Source organism: Microcebus murinus, chromosome 20 (genome assembly GCF_040939455.1).
Source record: "Microcebus murinus isolate Inina chromosome 20, M.murinus_Inina_mat1.0, whole genome shotgun sequence".
In the NCBI taxonomy this organism is placed as follows: domain Eukaryota; kingdom Metazoa; phylum Chordata; class Mammalia; order Primates; family Cheirogaleidae; genus Microcebus; species Microcebus murinus.
The window spans coordinates 25,188,303-25,211,905 of record NC_134123.1 but is presented as its reverse complement, the minus strand read 5'-3'; the positions used below and the strand labels follow the sequence as shown (position 1 = coordinate 25,211,905).

Genomic DNA, 23,603 nt, shown 5'->3' with positions numbered 1-23,603 from the left:
ACTCTTAAGACATCTTCCCTTCCCTCCCTGCAGCCTTCCCCATTTTGAACTCATGCTGTACTACACTTCCTGTGTAGTAGTTTTCCTCTTTTTTTTTGAGATAGTCTCTGTCACCCAGGCTAGAGTGCCCTGGCATAAGCCTAGCTCATAGCAACCTCAAACTCCCGGGTTCAAGTAATCCACTTGCCTCAGCCTCCCAAGTAGCTGGGACTACAGGTGTACACTACCACACCTGGCTAATTTTTTTACTATTTTTAGTAGAGACAGGATCTCACTCGTGCTCAGCCTGGTCTTGAACTCCTGACTTCAAGGGATCCTCCTACCTTGGCCTCCCAGAGTGCTAGGATTATAGGCATGAGCCACTGTACCTGGCCAAAAAGTAAAGTTTATAAAGTACGAAAGTTACAGTGAGCTAAGGTTAGTTTATTATTAAAGAGAGAAAAAAAATCTATGAATGTATAGCCTAAGCATACAGTGTTTATAAAGTCTGCAATAGTGTACAATAATGTCCTAATAATTCACTCACCATTCACTCACTGATTCACCCAGAGCAACTTCCAGTTCTGCAAGCTGTATTCATCCAGGTGTGGTGAACCTGCGGCCTTAGGGCCACATGTGGCCTTCTAGGTTCTCAAGTCTCTTTTGACTGAATCCAAATTTTACAGAGCACATCCTTTTATTAAAAGGGATGCAGCAGAGAAAGATGAAGCTTTTCTTCCTTTGGTGCTTAAAAAAGAACAATCTTGAAATCAGAAGGCCTCCGGTTCCCTGCAGAAGTAACAAATGTGGGAAGTTCGGGTGGGAGGAGGATTTTGAAATGTTTGCAGTATACTTACAAGTTAAGCAGCCCAAATCTGGAAATCCACAATCTGAAATCTTCCAGTGAGCATTTCCTCTGAATGTCATGTCAGTGCTCAAAAAGTTTCAGATTTTAGGCCGGGCACTGTGGCTTACGCCTGTAATTCTAGCTCTCTGGAAGGTCGAGGTGGGCGGATCTCTCGAGGTCAAGAGTTTGAAACTAGCCTGAGTAAGAACAAGACCCCGTCCCTACTATAAATAGAAAGAAATTAATTGGCCAACTAATATATATAGAAAAAATGAGCCGGGCATGGTGGCGCATGCCTGTAGTCCCAGCTACTTGGGAGGCTGAGACAGTAGGATTGCTTGAGCCTAGGAGTTTGAGGTTGCTGTGAACTCGGCTGACGCCACAGCACTTACTCTAGCCTGGGCAACAAAGACTCTGTCTCAAAAAAAAAAATGAAAAGTTTCAGATTTTAGAGCATTTCAGATTTTTGGATTTGGGAAGCTCTATTTACACTGTATTTTTTCTGTGTTGAGATATACAAACACTGTTACAGTTGCCTATAGTATTCAATATAATAATATGCCATACAGGTTTAGAGCCTGGGAGCAATAGGCTATGCCATATGGTCTAGGTGTGTAGTAGGCTACACCACCTAGGATTGTGTAAGTACACCGTATGATGTTTGCACAACGAAATCACCCAGTGGTACATTTCTCAGGAGGTATCCCCATCTTTGTTTGCACAACGAAATCACCCAGTGGTACATTTCTCAGGAGGTATCCCCATCTTTGTTTGCACAACGAAATCACCCAGTGGTACATTTCTCAGGAGGTATCCCCATCTTTAAGTGACTCATGACTGTAAATAAGAAATGATTAAGTGTCAGGGGCAGGTTTTCTGTACTGATTGCAAAGTCATCATACCTGAGTGCAGTAAAAACACAGATCTATAATAGTATTGGTGATATGTGGGACTTCAGTGTACAAGCAATGCTCAGATATTTCAGTATTCTTATCTGAAGTCTAGATTTCTGATTCTTTTGGCCCTTAAGAATTGTATGTGTAGGCCGGGCCTGTAATCCTAGCTCTCTGGGAGGCTGAGGCGGGCGGATCGTTTGAGTTCAGGAGTTCGAAACCAACCTGAGCAAGAGCGAGACCCCGTCCCTACTATAAATAGAAAGAAATTAATTGGCCAACTAATATATACAGAAAAAATGAGCCGGGCATGGTGGTACATGCCTGTAGTCCCAGCTACTCAGGAGGCTGAGGCAGCAGGATCGCTTGAGCCCAGGAGTTTGAGGTTGCTGTGAGCTAGGCTGATGCCATGGCACTCACTCTAGCCTGGGCAACAAAGTGAGACTCTGTCTCAAAAAAAAAAAAAAAAGAAAAAAGAAATAGATGTATGTGTGACTCTCAATATAGAGAACAAATTAGGAGAGTTTAAGTGTATTTTCCTATAGGAGGCTGCTATAGATACCAACTGAGAGATGTGTTGCTTCTTAATGCTTAGATACAGCCTTAAATGTACGATTTAAAGCAGCAGTCCCCAGCCTTCTTGGCACCAGGGACTGGTTTCATAGAAGATGATTTTTCCATGGTTTGGGGGGTGGGGAGCAGTTGCAGAGCTCAGCATGGGACTGGTGCCACGGCCCAGGAATTGGGGACTGCAGGTTTAAAGTATTCACTGAGAGATAGGCAAATCTGTGGAGGCGGAAATTAGATTGGAGGTTGCCTAGAGCTGGGGGGAATAAGGAGTGACTACCACTGTGTTTGAGGAGTTTTGGGGCAAAGATGGCAAAATTATCTAAAATTAGCCGATGGTAATGAATATACTAAAAACCACTGAGTTTGTACATTTTAAATGGGTAGATTCTTTACAATGTGAATTCTATCCCAATGAAAGCCGTCAACAAGTATTAGCTGCAAATAAGAAATGGCTGATCATCAGATTTTCCAGCAACTTTCAGAATACAGATAAATTTAGTAGCTTATATTTGGGATATTTCCGATTATCTTCATTTTGAAGAGAAATTTTGTCAGTGTGACTGGGGTCACGATTTGGATTTTGTTCTGTTTTTTGCATGAGTGCCCCTCCTTTTAGTTGTATCATTCAGATGAGACCATCGGTGTCCCCTGGTCTGAGCCCCCATCCTTCATTTGGTCAATAAGAACAATGAACATGTTCACACAGCTGAGCCTCGTGGTGAATGAGAGGGCATCACAAAACCCTGCTCCCCCAGGAGAGCGTGTTAATCACAGACTCTCACAGTCTGTTCTGCCACCTTCGAGATGAGGAGCCTTACTCTCACACCAGGGAGATGGTGGCACCACGTTTCCCTGAGTAAATGGCTTATATAGAAGGACAAATCAAAGAACTGAGTAGTCTGCCTTTAGTGGATCATACTTGATTTTTTTTATGTTAGTATTCCCTCAGTCTGTGCCTGGCACAGTCCTGACTTTTTGGCCATGACCCATGGTTATACATTTTCTCTTGTGATCCATTGTGGGTCATGGTCACAGAAGCACATGCTCTGAATGGGGGTCCCAGAATGCAAAGAGATTGTTTGTTCAAGGGTTTGTCCATCACCTAGCCGTAGGGATGGGTGACAGGAACCTTGGAGGACAATCTACATTTCTGAGTGAAAAGGCTACTTTAGCAACCCCTGGCTGGCAGGTTAAAGAAAGAGACTCTACTTACTGTTTTCTCTTGCTTTAGAGATGAAATATGGGAATTTTGGTGGTCACTGATGCTGTGGGTAAAAATCTTCCTTTTATGAAAGAGAAACTACAATATTGTGGTTTACAGATGGCTCAGCTGTGGTTTACATCTATGAAAACCATTTCCTGCATGCAGTAAAAAGAAAGTTTCCTGCTTTTTGTACCAAAATACATGGGAACAAATATTCTTTGTTGAAATCTATGGTACTGCCTTAGCAAAGTGACATCTTGGGCTCATGCTTAAATTAACTCCTTCTTGTGATCATCCTTATGGAGATCATTGCTTCCCAAGGGCTCTTTAAATCCTGTATTGTGAGGGGCAGCATGACAAGGGGAAAGCTGCTAATGGTGGTGATAGTTTATCCTTGCTTTTTGAGGAGAGGTCGGAGCTGTCCCAGGAGGAGAAGGGGCAGGTTGGGGTCCAAGTCTCATTAAGTTGCCCATTGAGCTTAGCAGAATTGTGGCCTCTAGGGCAGGGGTCCTCCTCAGGCTTTTTAAACAGGGGGCCAGTTCACTGTCCCTCAGACCATTGGAGGGCCAGACTATAGTTTAAAAAAAACTATGAACAAATTCCTATGCACACTGCACATATCTTATTTTGAAGTAAAAAAACAAACGGGCAAAAATACCTGCACATAGCCCGCCGTTTGAGGATGCCTGCTCTAGGATGTCAGAGATGCTGCCCTGGCAACTGAGTGAGCAAGTAAAGTTGCAGGTGCCACTGAGATAATAGATTTGAAAGTCATGGCCCAGCAGAGCACCAAGTGCTGAAAAATGACCTTATTTACCAGTTTAGCCTCATCTAATCAAAGGACCATAAAGCACACTCCCCTCCAACTTTGAGGTGTGTGGAATCATAGCTGTGTCCGCTGTCCATGTCTTTCTCATTTGGAATTTAGCATGCTTATTTAGTCTCAGTGAGAAGTTTGGAAAGGAAGAGGAATAATTTTGCAAAATATATTCAGCTCATGTGAGTTGCACTTAAAGCCATTGGGGTGAATGTGCCTACCCATTTCTAGAAAGGGGCAGGCATAACCCATTTTAAGTAAAGTCTCTATGCTGTAAGACTAAAGGAATTATTTCTAGTCTAAGGTTACCCCCATGTCCTGAAACTTTAACCTGGGCTTCAACATGGGAGGTATCCAAGAACATAAAGTTTATTTTATGTTGACACACTTAGATTTTTTTCATGTGAAGACAGAGACGTGCCTAGGAGGAAAAAGAAACCTGAAAGTTAAAGAAAAGTCAAGGGCGGGCGTGGTGGCTCACGCCTGTAATCCTAGCACTCTGGGAGGCCGAGGCGGGCAGATTGCTCGAAGTCAGGAGTTCGAAACCAGCCTGAGCAAGAGCAAGACCCCGTCTCTACTATAAATAGAAAGAAATTAATTGGGCAACTAATATATACAGAAAAAATTATCCAGGCATGGTGGTACATGCCTGTAGTCCCAGCTACTCAGGAAGGCTGAGGCAGTAGAATTGCTTGAGCCCAGGAGTTTGAGGTTGCTGTGAGCTAGGCTGACGCCGCGGCACTCACTCTAGCCTGGGCAACAAAGCAAGACTGTGTCTCAAAAAAACAGAAAAGTCAAAATGCTGATGTTTAAGAAAGACTGCTGGCCAGCCGTGGTGGCTCACGCCTGTTATCCTAGCACTCTGGGAGGCCAAGGCGGGCGGATCACTCGAGGTTAGGAGTTCGAAATCAGCCTGAGCAAGAGTGAGACCCCATCTCTACTATAAATAGAAAGAAATTAATTGGCCAACTAACATATATAGAAAAAATTAGCCGGGCATGGTAGTGCATGCCTGTAGTCCCAGCTACTCGGGAAGCTGAAGCAGCAGGAACACTGGAGCCCAGGAGTTTGAGGTTGCTGTGAGCTAGGCTGATGCCAGGGCACTCACTCTAGCCTGGGCAGCAAAGCAAGACTCTGTCTCAAAAAAAAAAAAAAAGAAAGAAAGAAAGTAAGACTGCTAACTCCTCATCAGCAATTAGCCAGACAACCCATCACTGAGGCACATGGACCTTCTGTGCCTGGTGCTTTGTTTGTCTTGTTGGCTGATTGGAGAGATATGCTGTTTGTCCAACTGTGTTTTCCTGATGGAAGCAATCTGGGGGCGAGGCATGGGGGTGTGTGCATGAGAGCCTGTGGCTCTGGCCCGCGGACCAGACAGACTGCACTGGCTTAGCACCGCCACAGCAGAAAACCAGGCAAAGTTCCCCTTGAGAGAGGTCATTGATTTTTAAGTGCCAGCTCCTGATTCTGCCTCAACTCTTCTTGGCCTCTGTAGTTGTGATTTTTTGGGAGCACATATGGAACCAGTATCTGGAAAATAAGCTGTGCCTTCCTCCATTGAGCTCCCAGGGATCTACATAAAGAAAAATGTCATTATAGGCTTTCTTAGAAGCTGTATTTAATAATTCCTTTAAAATTCTGTCTTAGAAATGTAAATTGTGTGTGTTGGTCAATTATTCTCTCAGCTGTGTCTGATCATGCAAATTAAGCAACAGCAGTTTAAACCTCAGGGGCAAAGCATCTCCTCCCTAGGTGTGATCTTAGTTTCCATTAACTAAACATTTCCTACTGGAGAGCCCCCAACGTTGGTTACCCCTGAACTGCTATAAAAGGGTGGGATGCCCCTCCCTGCTTGCCATGAGTCTCCCACCATGGGAATGGTTCAGGAAGGAAATTGCTGGAGCAGAGGTGGGAAGGGCCATGGCATTATCTCTTTCCCAAGGAAGGAGATGAAACCACATTGAAGTGGGACAGAGGGGAATGGAAATTGAGAAGTATTTCCTAGAGGTCTGCTGGCAGGTCAGAAGGATTTTTCTTTGCCACAGACATCACGTCATTTAACCCTCATTCGTACCAGGCTCCAGGCCCTTGAGAAGAGTATCCATGCATCTAGGTGAATGGTTCCTTGTTGGCCAGAGAGGCTTCTGTCCTTGCCACTTGCCTGTTCAATGTAAGACTCTGCTGATGATGCTAGTGGCGAAACTGCCCAGCAGGTCAATTCGTTTGTCCCTGAGAGAAAGTCCATTTCAGTGTCACTTAAGAGCCCCTATCCCCAGTTAACTTTCTCAAAAAGAATGCCCTCGATAGTAACAGAGACCAAGACACTGCAGTTAAGAGTACTACCTCTACTGCTTTTGGGAAAACATTTTATTCACTACAAATGGATGATGTCATCTTATATAGGAAGAGCACGTCATTTAAATAGAACCAAAGTCAACTAGAATAGCTTAGTTCTTCCTGACAGTTGACTGAGAGACCAGACCTCCGTGCTTAGCAACATTTGGAAGGAAGAGTTGGAAAGGGCTTTCTGTAATAAATTGTTTCAGAAGAGATTAGAATTCAGGACTTTTGCCACCAGAATCATCAGGTGTGTTTCATATACATGTTATAAAGATGTAAAAGCAGCTAAGATCAAATCAGACAAATTTAAGTGCCTTTCATTCTTGGATTAACATAAGAACAATAGAACTGGCCATGCACAGTGGCTCACACCTGTAATCCTAGCACTCTGGGAGGCCCAGGCAGGAAGATCACTTGAGGTCAAGAGTACAAGGCCAGCCTGAGCAAGAGCAAGACCCCCATCTCTACAAAAAATAGAAAAAATCAGCTACTCTAGAGACTGAGGCAGGAAGATCACTTGAGCCCAGGAGTTTGGTTACAGTGAGCTATGATGACACCACTGCACTCCAGCTGGGGTGACAGAGCAAGACTCTGTCTCAAAAAAAAAAAAAAAAAAAAAAAAAAAAAAAAAGAGCACTAGAACTGAATAGCGGATCGTTTTCTATTTGTATAAAAACTGTGAAGCTGTTGCTGTTTGCCAGCTTTTCTTTTCACCTTTTGCTGATAAATGCCACTGTTTTTGCTGGCACTGAATCATCTTCAATAATAGATTTAAGAGTTCTGACAATTTTTCAAGCCACAGGATGTTTAAGATAATTTGGAACTTGTCTTCTGATTTTCCACTTTTCTGAGCCCAGTATCCCATAGAGTACTGTCAATACAGTATTGAGAAGTGAATGGGATTTAAACTAGCTCCCTAATGTACCACTGGCTTCCAGTCCTTTTCTTGAGTGGTCTGATCTTGGGCTTTGGGGAGATTACTTAGAGATTTACACAGAGGGGTGTTGAAATTGGCCCAGGGATTTGTGTTGTGCTTTTCATTTTTACGGATTTCAGCTAAATCCAGAGAATATCTGAAAGCATACATTGGTTCCAGGCAGACAGCACATGAGGAGGAATTACCATCTTAAGATTTCTTCCCATTTCTCAGAGAGTTCCATACCAGGTCCAGGCCCTCATATGGCCCTGGAAAATAGTTCACATGTGAGCTACAAATGGCTCATTCCTGCTGGTCTCAGTGGTGCATGCCTGTAGTGTCAGCTACTCGGTGGCTGAGGCAGGATGATCACTTGAATTTAGGAGTTTGAGCCAGTCTGGGCAACATAGGTTATCCCTAAAAAAAAAAAATTAAAAAAAAAAGTCTACTCCTGCCTTGTAAGCTGATGACAATTCTAAGGAAACTATGTATCTCTGCCAAAGAATCTTTGTTCCAAATAATTTGCATTTGGGTGGTTATTCAAGTTATGAGAAGGGAGGCATAGACTTGAGCTAGGCTTAGTATGTTGAAGTTCTCAGTAAAGGTCAATAGTGCTTCCGTACACATGTGTTAACCCTATCCATGCTGGTCCACTTTGGGAGCTAACTTTTCTGGTCTGTCAGTTCAAGTGTAGTGGTGAATCTTTTTGTCATGAGAAAAATGTCATTTGGGTAAGTCCATTATCAAATCATGGGACTTTAGTTTATTAAAAATATAGTGATTATGTGCCATGGGCAAGTCTTTGGGCTATACTTTGAGCCCAGGAGTTTGGTTGCAATGAGCTATGATGACACCACTGCACTCTAGCTGGGGTGACAGAGCAAGACTCTGTCTCAAAAAAAAAGCACTAGAACTGAATAGCGCGGATCATTGATTGGGTAAGTCAAGAGTAAAACATGGGCCCTGAATACAGTGAGCTCCAGGACAACAGGAGAAGTAAGAATGACCCCCTTCCCAAAATTAGCAGTGATTAGAAATTGAAGTATGGAAGGATCTCCATGGAAGCACCACTAGGGCGCCTGATCCAGAGATTGGGGAGGACTCAAGGAGCACTGCCTGGAGAAAGTGGAGTTTTGTTGTTGTTTTTGTTTTCACTGTTTTTTTTTTTAAGAGACAGGAGTCTCACTTTGTTGCCCAGGCTAGGTGAGTATGATCATAACTCACTGTAGCCTAGAACTCCTGGGTTCAAACGATCCTCTCACCTCAGCCTCCCAAAGTAGCTAGGACTACAGGTGCTAATTTTTATATTTTTTGTAGAGATGGGGTCTAAATGTGTTGCTCAGGCTGTTCTTGAACTCCTGGCCTCAAGTGATCAATCCTGTGGCCTCAGCCTCTGAAAGTGGTGAAATTAAAGGTATGAGCCACTGCACCTGGTCAGGAAGTGGTTTTGGGTGGGTGGGTGGGTTGTTTGTTTGTTTGTTTTGAGACAGAGTCTCACTCAGTTACCCGGGCTAGAGTGGCTAGAGTGCCGTGGCATCAGCCCAGCTCACACCATCCTCAAACTCCTGGGCTCAAGTAATCCTTCTGTGTCAGCCTCCTAAGTTGCTTGGACTACAGGCATGCGCCACCATGCCCAGCTAATTTTGTCTGTATATTTTTAGTTGGCCAATTAATTTCTTTCTGTTTTTAGTAGAGATGGAGTCTCGCTCTTGGTCAGGCTGGTTTCGAACTGACCTTGAGCGATCCTCCCGCCTCTGGCTTCCCCGAGTAGTAGGATTACAGGCGTGAGTAGCACACCGGGCCAGGAAGTGGTTTTTAAGCTGAGACTAGACTATATGAATGAAAAGGAGGCAGCTAGAGGTGAACTATGAGTTCAGGATTGTATGTTGGGAGCATAGATTATAATGGTATGGCAAGATCAGGAAGAACTTGGCAAGTTAAGGAGTTTAGACTTTATTGTAGGACAATAAGAGGTCATTGAAGAGGCATTTAAGCAGAGCCTGTTGACTCACCCCAGGGCACAGATGGTGAGTTGTCCTTCACCAGTGCTGTGTAGCAGGGAGATGGGGTTTCAAAATGGGTCAGGGTGATACTAGATCATCTCAAATATGACCCTTTTCTAACTCTGAGACTCAGTGTTCCTCTGCCACAGGCTGTAATGAGAATCAGATGAAAAAATGGCTATGAAAGCACTTGAATAAGCATTCTTGGCCAATGAAAGGTATTGTTACTGGTAGACCTTGTGATGTTAGCTCATAATATTTAAATCTTTTAACTCTCTTACATATCTTCGTGAGGCAGAAAATAACGTCCAGTTTCCTACTTGCTGGTAGATAACTTGTTTTAGTTTCATAAAGACACTGAACCTTCCCCTCATACTACCTTCTTACCAACTAGCTACATTCTGTTTTTCTTATTTTATCTCATACATGTAACATTAACCAGAAACATTTGACCTTGACCTGCCAAGGCTTGAATTTGGGCATATGGGGTTTCTCCCACAGTCCATGATAGCATCACCAGCAAGTAGAGCACAGGTTGTACGTTTCCTGCTTTAAGGGTAAGGAATGTTTTCCACCTCCTTGGAAAAACCAGAACTCAAGTCACAGGAGTTGAAAGGAAACTGCTTTTAGAACCCTTTTATAGTGCTGTGACTTCTTGCTCATCACTGCTGGTAACTGGTTCGATTTCTTTTAAAAGACCTTCTGGGGCTTTAGAGCTTAAGTGATAACAGTAACTCAGAGTGGCTAATGCTTATTGCACTCTGTGCCAGGTGCTGTTTTAGCCCTTTGCATATAAGATAAACCATAGCCTGTGAGTAAGCATTCACTTTATTGATTAGGAAACCAAAGAACATGCGCTTAAATAAGTAGCCTAGAGTCACACAGTTAAGCTGGGAGTTGGACCTGGCTATGTGACTCCAAAGCTGTGCCTGAACCGCGCTGTTCTTCCCACTTCTTGCAAGCAGAGACTTGCCACATAGAGCTCACAGAGGTCTGAAGAAGGCAGGATTTCCTGTTTGAAACTTAGGAGAGTAGTCAGAGGTGTTAAGCAGGAAAAGCACATTAAAATTCTGGTCCATTTACAATGTTCTCCACCCCAGGAAGGAAATATCCTAGATATGAACACTGCTTCCACTAAGATAAATGGCTCCAGGGGACCCCATGCCCACCAGAAAAAAACATTATAATCCTAGCTCTCTGGGAGGCCGAGGCAGGCGGATTGCTCAAGGTCAGGAGTTCAAAACCAGCCTGAGCAAGAGCGAGACCCCGTCTCTACTATAAATAGAAAGAAATTAATTGGCCAACTGATATATATATATAAAAAATTAGCCGGGCATGGTGGCACATGCCTGTAGTCCCAGCTACTCGGGAGGCTGAAGCAGAAGGATCGCTCGAGCCCAGGAGTTTGAGGTTGCTGTGAGCTAGGCTGACGCCACGGCACTCACTCTAGCCTGGACAACAAAGCGAGACTCTGTCTCAAAAAAAAAAAAAAAAAGAAAAAGAAAAAAGAAAAAAACATTAATTAAAAGATCAAAGTTTTTACATGCTACATCTTTCATGTTTTCTCTTTCTTTAGGTTAAAAAGATCGAGTGGCATGAGCAGCCTTTTGGGGAAAATTGGCACCAAGAAGCAGAAAATGAGCACCCTTGAGAAGTCCAAATTGGACTGGGAGAGCTTCAAGGAGGAAGAGGGGATTGGTGAAGAACTGGCCATCCATAATCGAGGGAAAGAGGGGTAAGAAGGAGTAGATTCTATTCCTTTGACAGTCCTCAGAACTTGGAAATGGTTTATTGCAGACAAACTGCCCAGTTTAAGCAAGCAGAAGCTTTTCATTGTGAAACGAAAAATGTGTGAGTGCTTTGGTTTGTCAATGAAGCTCTGTCCTTATGGGGTGAGTCCCGTCAGTGGTAAAGGGAAGGAAGGCGTGTGAGCAGCACTTCTCTTGGGGCCAGTCAGGTCTGCCAAACTGAATTTGCTGTGACAGCTCCAGTGAACTAGAAGTTGCCTAGCTTATTCATGTGGTCAGATCTGGCTCCTGGTAGCAGCCTTGGCCTGATCTGAATCATTTGGCCTTCTGAGACGCCAGACTAGCTCAGATGGTTCAAAAACAGAGTGTCTAGCTAGGTGTTGCCACATTATTGTGGAATTTTTTTTTTTTTTTTTTTTTTTTTTTTTGGTTCATGTCATTGTGGCTCAGGGTGGGGCTTTGGCTACAGCCTATGTGACTTGCCAGGGCCTCAGCATCCCAGGCCATCCCTTGCACCCTTCCTTCACTTTGGAATGCAAAGAGGCTGTCTATAAACTATTCAGTTGTGAAAAGGATCCCTTCTTTGTCATATGTGTCTTCCTGGTGATTAAACAAAAAAATCAAAAAAGAAAGGGTGTTTAGTAAGTATTTAGGGACTTCAGAAGGAGCTGAGGAACAAAGTTACTGGTCCATGGCTCAAGGTCAACACTCCTCACCACTTATGGTGAAAGGAAGTGTTCCATCCATTGCCCGTCAGCCAGCCTGGTGCTCCTTGCCCCTGCCTATCACCATTAAGCTTTCCTCCAGCAGCACCCTGGGTGCCTCTGAGGCTTGGCCCCTTCGCCAATAAAATTGGAGTAATGATACCCTCACCATGTGGTTGTGACGATCTCACAAGAAAAATATACGTAATACATATATATTACTTACATATATGTAATATACATAAAGCACTTTACAGAATGCCTGTCACATAAAGGCTTGTGTTAAGTAGAAATAATTCAGGTTAATTAGCTAAGTTATAAGACAGGTGAGGGATTTATTTTCGGTGTCCTATTTCTAAATTAGGCTTGAAGATTATTTGAATGAACTTGGAAGCTGAAGCTGACCAGTATGTTAAAAAAAAAAAAAGTTTAAATGACTTTCTGAGCTGATTTAACTACCAGACTTTTAGGTCATTCTTTCTAGCCAGAATGCCACAGGACAGGGGAGAAGGAGCCAAAGCCAGCTGAGGAAGCCCTAGGATGAAGTGCAGGCAAGAGTCAGTGTTATCTTTGCAAGAGTGGGCAGCTCTGCCAGACACAGTGGCTCACGCCTGTAACCCTAGCACTTTGAGAGGCCGAGGCAGGAAAATCGCTTGAGGTGAGGAATTCAAAACCAGCCTGGGCAACATAGCGGATCCCATCTCTACAAAACAAAAAGAAAAATTAGCTGGGTGTGGTGGCATGCACCTATAATCCCAGCTACTCAGAAGGCTGAGGCAGGAGGATCACTTGAGCCCAGGAGTTCGAGGCTGTAGTGAGCTATGATTGCAACACTGCATTCCAGCAACAAGGCAAGACCCTATGTCTTAAAGAGAGAGAGATAGTGGGTGGTTCTGACATTGCCCCAGACCTCTCCACTATGCTTCAGATCTGTAACTCATAGCTCCCTCTGTTCTCTACTCTTGCACAGTGACCTACGGCAGTAGATGAACTGCCAGTGTGCACTACACTTTGTTGCTTCCCTGGGTATTGATTCTATGGGTTGGACAATGTTTACTCTGCTTGAGTTAGGTCTTATAAAAGTAAGTGGTGCTGTTGAAGATAAGAGAGAGTTAATAAAATGTAGGCTGGAAGAGAAAACAAGATTAAAAAGAACATCTGCCCAATGAGAACTTTTCAGGCAATGGAAAAATCATATAACTGGGTTAGGGAACAAATAATAGCATGCCACATTTATGCTCTTCCTTTCCCTCCTCTGTCTGAGGCTCCCCCCACCCCCTGGGCCAGACGATTCCACAGATGTGATTGTGTTTTTCCAGTGCAGATCTGATGACTTCCGTGCTCTGCCTTGGCCCTTCTCACCTACCTTCTTCAGTGCCCATCCTCACACCTCCACTCACCGTTCTTGTCTAGCTCCTGCAGGTGGATTAAAGGAGCCCAACCTCTGGGCCAGGAAGAGACTGCAGCTCTGGTTCTTACCTTGACTGAGCATGCAAATCCCCTGGGCAAATTTTCCAAAGTACAGGTGACAAGTCTACCTTTGTACAGAGCTCCTGAATCAAGAGTCAAGAACAGAAAGGTCACAAATATCTATATCTTTAAATTTTATTCCTTAGGTGATTTTCTTGCACAGCCAAGGTTGAGAATCACTAGACCACAAGACCTAAATTCTAGAGGGATAAGTTGGGAGCGGTGGCTTACACTTGTAGCCTGAGCTATTTGGGAGGATGAGGTGGGAGAATCGTTTGAACCCACAAGTTTGAGTCCAGCCTGGCACAACATAGTGAGACGCCCATCACTTAAAAAAAAATATTAAAGGTGAGAACCAGACAACCAGTTGCTTTCCAGTGCACATACACACTGCTGAACAGGCTACTTCAAAGTGATGTCAAGAAGGGCAAGAAGATTTGTGTTGAGAAGTGTGTCCAGTGCACAATGTTGAAGAGAGAGAAGCACAATAACAAAAGCCATAAGGGCTCTTTGGGCAGAGACAGCTCAGGCCCCAGTTTCTCTTATACAGGTGCCAACAAGAGCAAAGGCGTCACCTGGGGGGAGGTTACTCCGAGGGAATATTTAGAGTATCTCAAGCCTGGCCGATGGAGTGAGACTCTGTCTCCAAAAAATAAAATAAAATAGTAAAATAAAAAAAATAAAATAAAATAAACTTTCTAGAATAGAAGCAGAATGTATAACTGCCAAAGTAATGGAGAGAGAAAAGTGGAATGCTTTTTTTTTTTTTTTTTTTTTTTTTTTAAGTTAACCAAAAACTTTTTTCTTAGTTATCCTCATAATGATAAAAATATCTAATTTATCTAGAAGGCACAGCAATTTAAATTGGAATGTACCATTTGGCATTATCTACTGAAAGTACACATAGCTATTCCCTCTGACTCAGCAATTCCACTCCTAGCTTTATTCCCAACGGAAATTCAGTTATATGTTCTCCAAAAGACACATGTGAGAACAAAAGTAATATCCCAAAACTAGACTATCAGCAGTGTAATAGAGATAGTGTGGTATGTTCACACAGTAGGAATGGATATGGATAAATTGCAGTAACAGTAGCACAAAGGATGATTATTTGGAAATGGAATGTATGATTCTATTTATATGAAGGTCAAAAACAGGCAAAACCAATGTGTATATTAAGTCAACTTGTGAAAGAAGCAAGTCACAAAAGAATATATACAGTATAATTTTATTTATGTCAAATTCAAAAATAGGTACAACTAAATTTTAATGTTGAGGAAACAAAAACTTGAAAGGAAAGTAAGGAAATAAGGACGCCGATCCTGAATGAGCTTTCTCCTGAGTGGGCTGCACATGCTGGGGGAAGAACTACACAGGGCCCTTCTCCAGGCTGGCAGCTGCCTTCCTCTGACCCAGTGATGGCCACATGGGTACTTACTTTAAAATAATTCTTTTGCCTTGCCCATCTTATGCACTCTTCTGTACACGTTTATGTTTTATAGTAAACTGAATTGAAAGTGCATTCAGATCTTGGCTCTACCACCATACCATGAGGACTAGCCCCAGTTTCTTCATCTATAAAGTAGACACTTTTTTTTTTGGAGATAGATTCTCACTCAGTTGCCCGGGCTAGAGTGCCATGGCATCAACCTAGCTCACAGCAACCTCAAACTTATGGGTTTCAAGTGATCCTTCTGCCTCAGCCTCCCAAGTAGCTGGGGCTACAGGCATGCGCCACCATGCCTGGCTGATATTTTTTTCTATATATTTTTAGTTGTTCAATTAATTTATTTCTATTTTATTTTGAGACAGAGTCTGGCTTTGTTGCCCAGGCTAGAATGAGTGCCAAGGCGTCAGCCTAGCTCACAGCAACCTCAAACTCTGGGGCTCAAGCGATCCTCCTGCCTCAGTCCCGAGTAGCTGAGACTACAGTCACGTGCCACCATGCCCAGCTAATTTTTTCTATATATATTAGTTGGCCAATTAATTTCTTTCTATTTATAGTAGAGACGGGGTCTCGCTCTTGCTCAGGCTGGTTTCGAACTCCTGACCTCAAGCAATCTGCCCGCCTCGGCCTCCCAGAGTGCTAGGATTACAGGCGTGAGCTACCGCGCCCAGCCAAAACTCTTTAATAGACCTCTCAGGATTATTGTTGGAATTAAATTAGGGAAAATGCCTGGCATGTTTATGAATAGAAACCCCCTGCACCCCCTACAGTCCTCTCCCCACTTTTATTTCTCCTACCTGCCATTACTTACCAAGCCAAGTCTCAGGCCTTCCTGCAAAGCTAGATGCTTTATTCCTTTAAATCCCTTCCTGATGTATTCCTGCCAACTCTTCAGGAATATTTTCCACAATGGTGGGAAGTAAAGCTTGGGAGCATCTCCTCCCAGTCTCCCTGGCTGGCCTCTCTTCCTTCCCTGGGCTATTAAACTTGGGAAGTCCCAGGGCTGGGCTGTGGGCAGCCATCTCTTCTTCCTCCCTAGGAAAGCACCCTAGTTTCAAGATTTAGCTCTTATTTTCTGCTGATGACTGAAAAAAAAAGCTGTCCCATGCCTGGACCATTCCACTGAGTTCCAGACTTACCTATTAGCTGTTAGTAGATATCTCCATTGGGATGTCCAAGGTGCACATAAAACTTAACGTCCAAAACTGAATACTTGCTTACTCTGCATACACTGACTTCCTCCTCAGACTTCTCAGGAAACAGCACCATCACTGTCCACCCCACTGTTAAAAGAGAAACTAGGACCATCCTCCATTTCCTCTCTTTCCACTCACATCCCACAAGTCCAGTTGGTGCTTCTGTCACAGAATATTTCAGCCCGTCCCTCTGTGTGCAGCCCCACTCCTATCACACCAATACAAGCCGCAGACTGCTGTGCTCCCTGCTTCTGCCTGAGTACCCTTTCATCCAGTCACCACCCAGTAGCTAAAACTGATCATTTAACAGTGCAGACCATGGTTATTTCTTCCCTGCTGAAAGCCCTCCAGTACCACTTCAAATCAATGTTCACCAGCCCCTGCCTCTGGCCTCACCACCCCTCTAGTGCTTCATCTTTAAGAGGCTCTGGTTTGTCATTTAGGGCTCAACTTAGATGGCACTCTCTAGTTAGCTTCACCCCAGGAACCCTCAATCACATCACCCCATTTGATTTTCTCTGTTGTCACAGTTGTTATCGACTGATGCGTGTTGTGTTTTGTCCATCTGTGGTAAGCATCAAGGGCAGGGTCTTGTTCCCTGCTCTGTCATCAGCTCAGAGCAGGTGCTGCATCATTGTGCTGTCTAAACAGCCATCCCACTCGCTAGCAGATAGTCATAGCTTTTGTTGGGTGGCCTTAGAGTATTAGAATTAGCCACTCAGAAAAGAAGGGCATAATATATCAGAAGGATGTTTCCATCGAGGTGTCATTTTCAGTCAGCAAAGCTGGTTGAAATGCCTATACCAGGGGCAGTCATCTGTCCAACAGAGGGCTGCTGCTTTTCCTCTGATCCCAACACTCCAGGGCCCAGTGCAGCATTCCAGTATCAGAGGCAGCCGACGGCACTCGGGCATTGAACGCGTCTTCCCTGTAGCCATCAGACAGTCACATAGGATTCTTGGTGGTGTTATTGTGAGCAACATGGCTTTCTGACAATGCCAAGGTGGAGGCAGCAGGCTTAGAGGAAGGAATCCCTGCACAGAAATGAAGAGAAATACGGGTTTGGTGTTGGGTCACTGCTGTCTCTCCAGTCAAATTGAAGGTCATGGAGCTCAGTGATTGGTAATCAGGTATGTCTGTGATTTGGAGAGGCATGAAGGAGTTATCAGAGAAAATAATTTTCTTTCTCTGAGGATCTTATCTCCATGACCCCCAAGAATCACTTTTTCAAAACCAGCACAACCTGGAGGTGATTTGGGAAGAAAGCGGTAGAGAAAAAGCTTAATTAAAATTACCACCCTTCCAGTCTGGCCCTTGAGATGTTTGCAAGTTAGATCCTCTAGGGGAGGGTAGTTGTGTAGTATTGGGCAGATGGCTTCTTTCAATTGCATTTCTTGAGGCAGAAAAGTCCCTATCTCCTTACATCGATCCAGAGCTTTTTTCTAGCTGTGGAGTGCTTCTCTGGCTCATAGCTTTGTGGTGCTGGGAACTGAAGCTTATCCAGTTACATCCACGTCTGTGCTTCCTTGAATGCTCACTTAGGGAACCAAACACTAGCTCTACTTGCACCGGCATGGTAAAAATGCAGCCCTGGAAAATCCTCAGTTATTGTGCCTGCTTTAGTCTTCCTGAACCTCCCTATGCTCACTCTTTTCCTGACCAAGTGTGCTGGAGACCTGTCCAACCTTCAGCCACAGGCTGACCACATGACTGAGCTTTGAGAGAGGTCAGCATACCATTGGGCCTTCCCACCCTCAAAGCCCTCGGACCTTTTAGTGGGCGAGTGTCCACATAGTAGCTACCAGTTGTGTATCCCTTATCCAAAATGGGTTTTGGACTTCTTAAGATTTTGGAATATTTCCATATACATTGTGTGATATCTTGGGGATGGGACCCAAGTGTAAGCATAATGTTCATTTGTTTCATGTGTGCCTTATACATTAATAGCCTGAAGATAATTTTATACAAATTTTTTTTTGGCTTTTTTTTTTTTTAATTTTTTAATTTTTTTTTTTATTCTGGCATATTATGGGGGTACAGATTTTAAGGTTTCAATAAATGCCCATTTCCCCCCCTCCCCCCATATACAAATTTTTTATTTGTTTTTTCAGAGACAGTATCTCACTCTGTTGCCTAGGCTGGAGTGCAGTGGCACAATCGTAGGTCACTGTAACCTTGAACTCCTGGGTTCAGGTGATCCTCCCATCTCAGCCTCCCGAGTAGCTGGGACTATACAGCCGTGCGCCACCACACCTGGTTAATTTTTTTTACTATTTGTGGAGATGGGGTCATACTATGTTGCCCAGGCTGGCTGGTCTTGAACTCCTAGCCTCCCTGAGTTATGAATCCTCCTGCCTTAGCCTCCCAAAGTTCTGGGATTACAGGCTTGAGCCACTTTGCCCAGCTATACGATATTTTTAATAATGAAACAAAGTTTTTGTACATTGAACGATTGGAAAGCAAAGGTGACAGGCATGGAATTTTCCACTTGTAGCATCATGTCAGTGCTCAAAAAGTTTTGGATTTTGGAGCTTTTCAGATATGGTATGCTCAACCTGTACCAACATATTCCCTGGTAGCATTTTCTACCCTTCTCTTGTCCTTTTCTTCCTTTTCTCCCTCCCTTTCTATTAGCCTGGATCTCAGGAAAATTGGTGGCATTAAAGTAATTTGGGTTGAGGCCAGGTGCAGTGGTTCACACCTGTAATCCTGGCACTCTGGGAAGCTGAGGTGGGAGGGTCACTAGAGATCAGGAGTTGGAGGTTGCAGTGAGCTATGATGATGCTATTGTCCTCTAGCCGGAGTGACAGAGCAAGTCTCTGTCTCAAAAAAAAAAAAAAAGTAATTTGGGTTGAAAGATTAAAAAGCTATCAGAGCCTGTTGTGTCTAACCTGGTTCTGAAAGGAAAAACTAGAAAATCCCTAGGTTCTTAGCATATTTTATTAAAGAAAGTAAAGAGCCTCTTAAATGGGCCACAGAAGGCAATAGTAGCAAAAAGGGATGATGCACCGTACCCTCCACTGCCAGGCTTCCCAGTGGACTAGGCTGAATCATGCTGGGTCCCCAGGAGGGCTGGGCACAGGCGAGAAAAGCACCGAGGTGGAAAAGGAGCAAGCGCTATCCACTGCACTTGTCAGCGGACAGGTCTGTTCTGGGACTGTGACCCACTTAAAGTGCTGAGAACTTCCAGAGGCTCAGTGGCCACCTTGGAGGAGATGGCCTTCCTTATGAGCCCTTCCCATTTCAGGAGCATTTGGTCTCTGTTCCAGTTGTCCTGGGCTCTGAGCTCTGTAGTGATGAAGTCTAGTCAGAAACGGAAAGAATCCCATACCCCATTAACAGCTTTCATAGCCATTTTTGTTTTTATTGTTTACAAAGCACTCCTCACAGAGTTTCATTTATTGTCAGAGGGGTATTATAATTTTTATTCCTGTTTTACAGAGAAGAAAAAAAGAAGATATAGGAAATTAAATATCTTGCCCAAAGTCACACAAATAGTAAATGTCAGAGCCACTCTCATCCTCAGCACCTTTTCTGTCTCTCAGTGGTGGTGGGGGAGTCCATATCCAATAGTTTTGTTCGTGGTCAGCTCTTGGCAGTAAACCAAGGCTGTCACAAGCATCCTGTTAGCAGCTGCAGATGGTTGTGCATGGGGGAATAAAGTCACCAGACCTGCCTTGATGGCCTTTGTCTGGTTTGCCTTGAGAATTCAGTTGCATCCTGAACATGTGCCCCTCAGTGCTGTCTGAAGCCTTTCCTCAGCCTGAACTCCACCTGTACCTGCCTGTCTGGCACCCAGCCTGGGATTTGCCCTTGATGGTCTCAAGGTCAGCTAGACTGGGCACAGCTTCTAGGAACCTACAAGGCCTTTACTGATGCTCAATGAGCATACTAATTTAAGTATCACTTCCTGTTTAAGAAAAGTCAGGAAGAAAAGACACAAATGCTCAAAGCCACATACTTCCTTCTCCTTTCCTCCGCCTGATCTCCCAGACAGGTCGCACTGGGAGATCTCTCTTGCAAGATGCCCTAAATTCCTCTTTACCTGGGCTAATGACAGCCCAGCAATGTCACAAGCTGTGGTTCACCCATATTTTCTGCGGGCACTTCTGAGGAGCAGTTAAAGCCCAGTGCTGGCCAGGTGTGGTGGCTCACGCCTATAATCCTAGCAGTCTGGGAGGCCGAGGCGGGCAGATTGCTCAAGGTCAGGAGTTCGAAACCAGCCTGAGTGAGCCCCTGTCTCTACTAAAAATAGAAAGAAATTAATTGACCAACTAAAAATATATATACAAAAAATTAGCCAAGCATGGTGGCACATGCCTGTAGTCCCAGCTACTCGGGAGACTGAGGCAATAGGATTGCTTGAGCCCAGGAGATTGAGGTTGCTGTGAGCTAGGCTGATGCCACAGCACTCACTCTAGCCTGAGCAACAAAGTGAGACTCTGTCTCAAAAAAAAAAAAAAAAGCCCAGTGCTGGCAAAATACTGGTTCCCATGGTAGCACACTCCCCCAGGGCCAGTGGCTGGGGTGGAAGGATGAACGGCTATGGTGGGATGAGACCCCTCAGGCAATTTTGGTTAGCAGAAGAATCACAGGTCAATCATAGATCGTAGACAGAAGGTGAGTTTGTTCTGTCGTGTGTCTATACTTAGCTATCCTGGGTGTACCCGTTTTCTCAATCAAAAGGGGTCTACAGCTTCCTTGTCTGCCAGGAAATCTGAAATTCAAATTTAACTGGACATCCTGTATCTTATTAAATCTGACAACTCTGACTATGAGTGTGTATATCAAACCCAAGAGCAGGCTGTGCCATTCTGTGTTTCCAGCCATTCTAGCTTCATTGACGATTTTGATACAACGGCTCAGCCCGTGATCCAGACCAGGTGGTGGTTACTAGTTGCTGATAATGTATGTCAAGACGTGGTCCATCTACATCCTCAGGACTCTAGTGAAGCTGGCTTCCTAAAATGATGGTGAGGACATTAGCTACCATTTTATTGAGTACTTGCTTTGTGCCCAGCATTGTGTATACACTATTTCATTCAATCCACACCACAGCCCTTCAGAGTAGGTATGATCAGCCTTTACTTTTTGCAGATAAAGAAATAGATTGGCATATGTGCCTTGCCCAGAGTCACACAGCCAGCAAGTCAAGATTCAAACTCCTGTGTACATCTGTAGTCCTGCTACTTGGGAAACTGAGGCAGGAGGATCACTTGTACTCATGAGTTAGAGGTTACAGTGAGTTGTGATCATACCACTGCACTCTAGCCTGGGTAACATAGTGAGATACTGTCTCAAAAAAAAATTAGACTTCAAGCCCTGTGGCCTCAGAGCTTGCATGCTTCTGGCCAGACCTCTGTAGGTCTGGGGTTCATGGCCACAGGCCTGGCTGGAGGACAAATAGGATGGACTGGGCTTCCCAGGATGCTGTTGGGAGGGAAAACAAGGCCCTGAACTCAGCAAAGGAAGACAGGTTTCTGAACCTGGTAACATTTCTCACTATAAATGTAACGACCTTATAATGACAGACGCACATTTTCCACAGTGCAACAAAAGAAAAATTAGTGCAGAGATTCAATTATGCCTCCCATTTTCTTTTTTTCTTTTTTTTTTTATGTCTCCCATTTTCAATGGCAATTTTGCTCTCTCAATAGATTAATTAGCAGCAGAGATCTCCTCCCGCCAGGCAGATCCTGGCACACTTTATGGCATGGAGGTGCATTAAGATGCAGCTGTGTCTCGTTAAGCAGCCAGTCTCCTCCTGGCAAGTGCGCCTGCTTCAGCCTGTGACTCCTTCCCATCCTACCTGGGAGGACGAGAGAAACCTTGTTTGCTGAACCTGGCCCCAGATTAGGGGCAGAGTGTCTACCTATTAAGGGAACCTGGATGTGGACTGTAGGCCACAGAGGCCCTTAATCTCATTCCATTAGAGGAATTCAGGGAAAGGGCTCTCCTGTTATCCTAGCAGAAGCAACCTGGTCCCAGACTGAGTGGAAGATACCAAGGGGAGGAGAGAAGATTAGGTGAAGGAAAGAGCTAAAAGCATCACTGTGTTGCTGTGCAGAAGAACCAGGCTCAGAGTTATTTAGTCATTGTCCAGCATTGCCCAGCTAACATGTAACCAAGCTAGGATTTGAACTTGTGCTTGACTAAACTCATGTTCTTTCTCTTCCCTTAAAGTCTTGTTATAAATTTGCAACATTTGCCCGTCCTTCACCCCCACTCAGAGAGAGAGAGAGCCGGCAGGCAAAAAAAAAAAAAAAAATTTTGCAACATTTTCCTGCCACCTAGCCTCTAATATACTTTCCCTTTGATAAGTTGTTGCCCTTTCCTTTTTATTTTTATTAATATTTTCTTTCACTTCTGAACCAGAAACATCCTCATTGAGTCCCAGTGTGAGTGGTTTGGATGTTACCAGAGGAGTCACGGTGATCATTCTGGGCACTGACTGTGGTTCTCTGTACTCACTAACTGTAACCTGGTTTATACTTGGGGGATGGGACTGTGCAGGGGAGGCAGTTTCTCCTACTGGATTATGCTGACAAATAATTGTTTTCATCTTCTTCTAGGTACATTGAACGGAAAGCTTTCCTAGATCGAGTGGATCACAGGCAATTTGAAATTGAGCGAGATCTCAGGCTGAGCAAAATGAAACCTTGATGTCACGGGCAAAATCGATAGCAGCTTAATCCTGTTTATAATGTGAGCTTCTTGTGTATCTGTGAAATGTTTTCCAGTGTTTCTTACCGACTGTTTCCCAGCAAGGTCTTTTTTTCTACTTTGAAATTCTGTCTGTATCTTGATCTCGTGGTTTCATTCATTTTACTTTTAAAAGTTTGTCTTGAAATAAATAAATAAAAGCTGGTCCTATGAGAGGCTGGTGCAGATGATGACCTCACTCGCCTGCCCTTTATTCTGCTGCACAGCCCTTCCCAGTCCGAGCCGGCACATGCCAGCCGTGGTGAAAAGAGCTGACCAGCCAGGGTGTGAGTTTTCTGGGGCCATGAGGCTCTTTCTGCAGTCTGCCCTGCCCTGGATACCTAGGGAAGGGGGCTCCCGACTGTGAAAGGAGCACCACGTCCTGGGTGGTTTGTTCTGCATTCTGCTCAGGCTCCTCCCTTGACGTCTCTCTCTACTGACTGGGATTCCTGCTGACATCATGTAAGGCTGACAATAAGGATATGTTACTGCTGAAATAGCAAACTTTTTTCTTTTAGCCGTTTTCTTCTTACCAAAGAAAAGTCAAATTGAGATATGCTCCCACCTCAATAATTCATTAAGTTTTGGTTTATCAAAGAGTATTCTGAAGGACTTTCTTTTTTATACTCCTCAAGAAAATTTAAATTCCAAACTTCCTGCTTAGAGTCAGACATTCTCTGGGTAGCAGCAAGGAGGACAGAAACAAATCTTTGATGAAGAGGGAAATAGTGGCAGAGATCGTTCATATTCGTATTAATAAAGCATTA

The 23,603-nt window shown here is 44.1% G+C and overlaps 1 protein-coding gene across 2 annotated transcripts in view; it reads left to right on the top strand.

Moving 5' to 3' along the window:
• CFDP1 (craniofacial development protein 1) overlaps positions 1-23,035 on the top strand; it is a 100,587-nt gene extending 77,552 nt beyond the window's left edge. The window contains exons 6-8 of one of the 2 annotated variants that reach the window (XM_012772515.2): positions 11,146-11,304; positions 20,961-21,107; positions 22,707-23,035. In XM_012772515.2, coding sequence (XP_012627969.2) covers positions 11,146-11,304; positions 20,961-21,105 — 304 coding nt within the window. In that variant the 3' untranslated portion in view covers positions 21,106-21,107; positions 22,707-23,035. The remainder of the gene's footprint in view (positions 1-11,145; positions 11,305-20,960; positions 21,108-22,706) is intronic. The other variant, XM_012772516.2, reaches the window with a different exon arrangement.
• Positions 23,036-23,603: the final 568 nt, after the last annotated feature.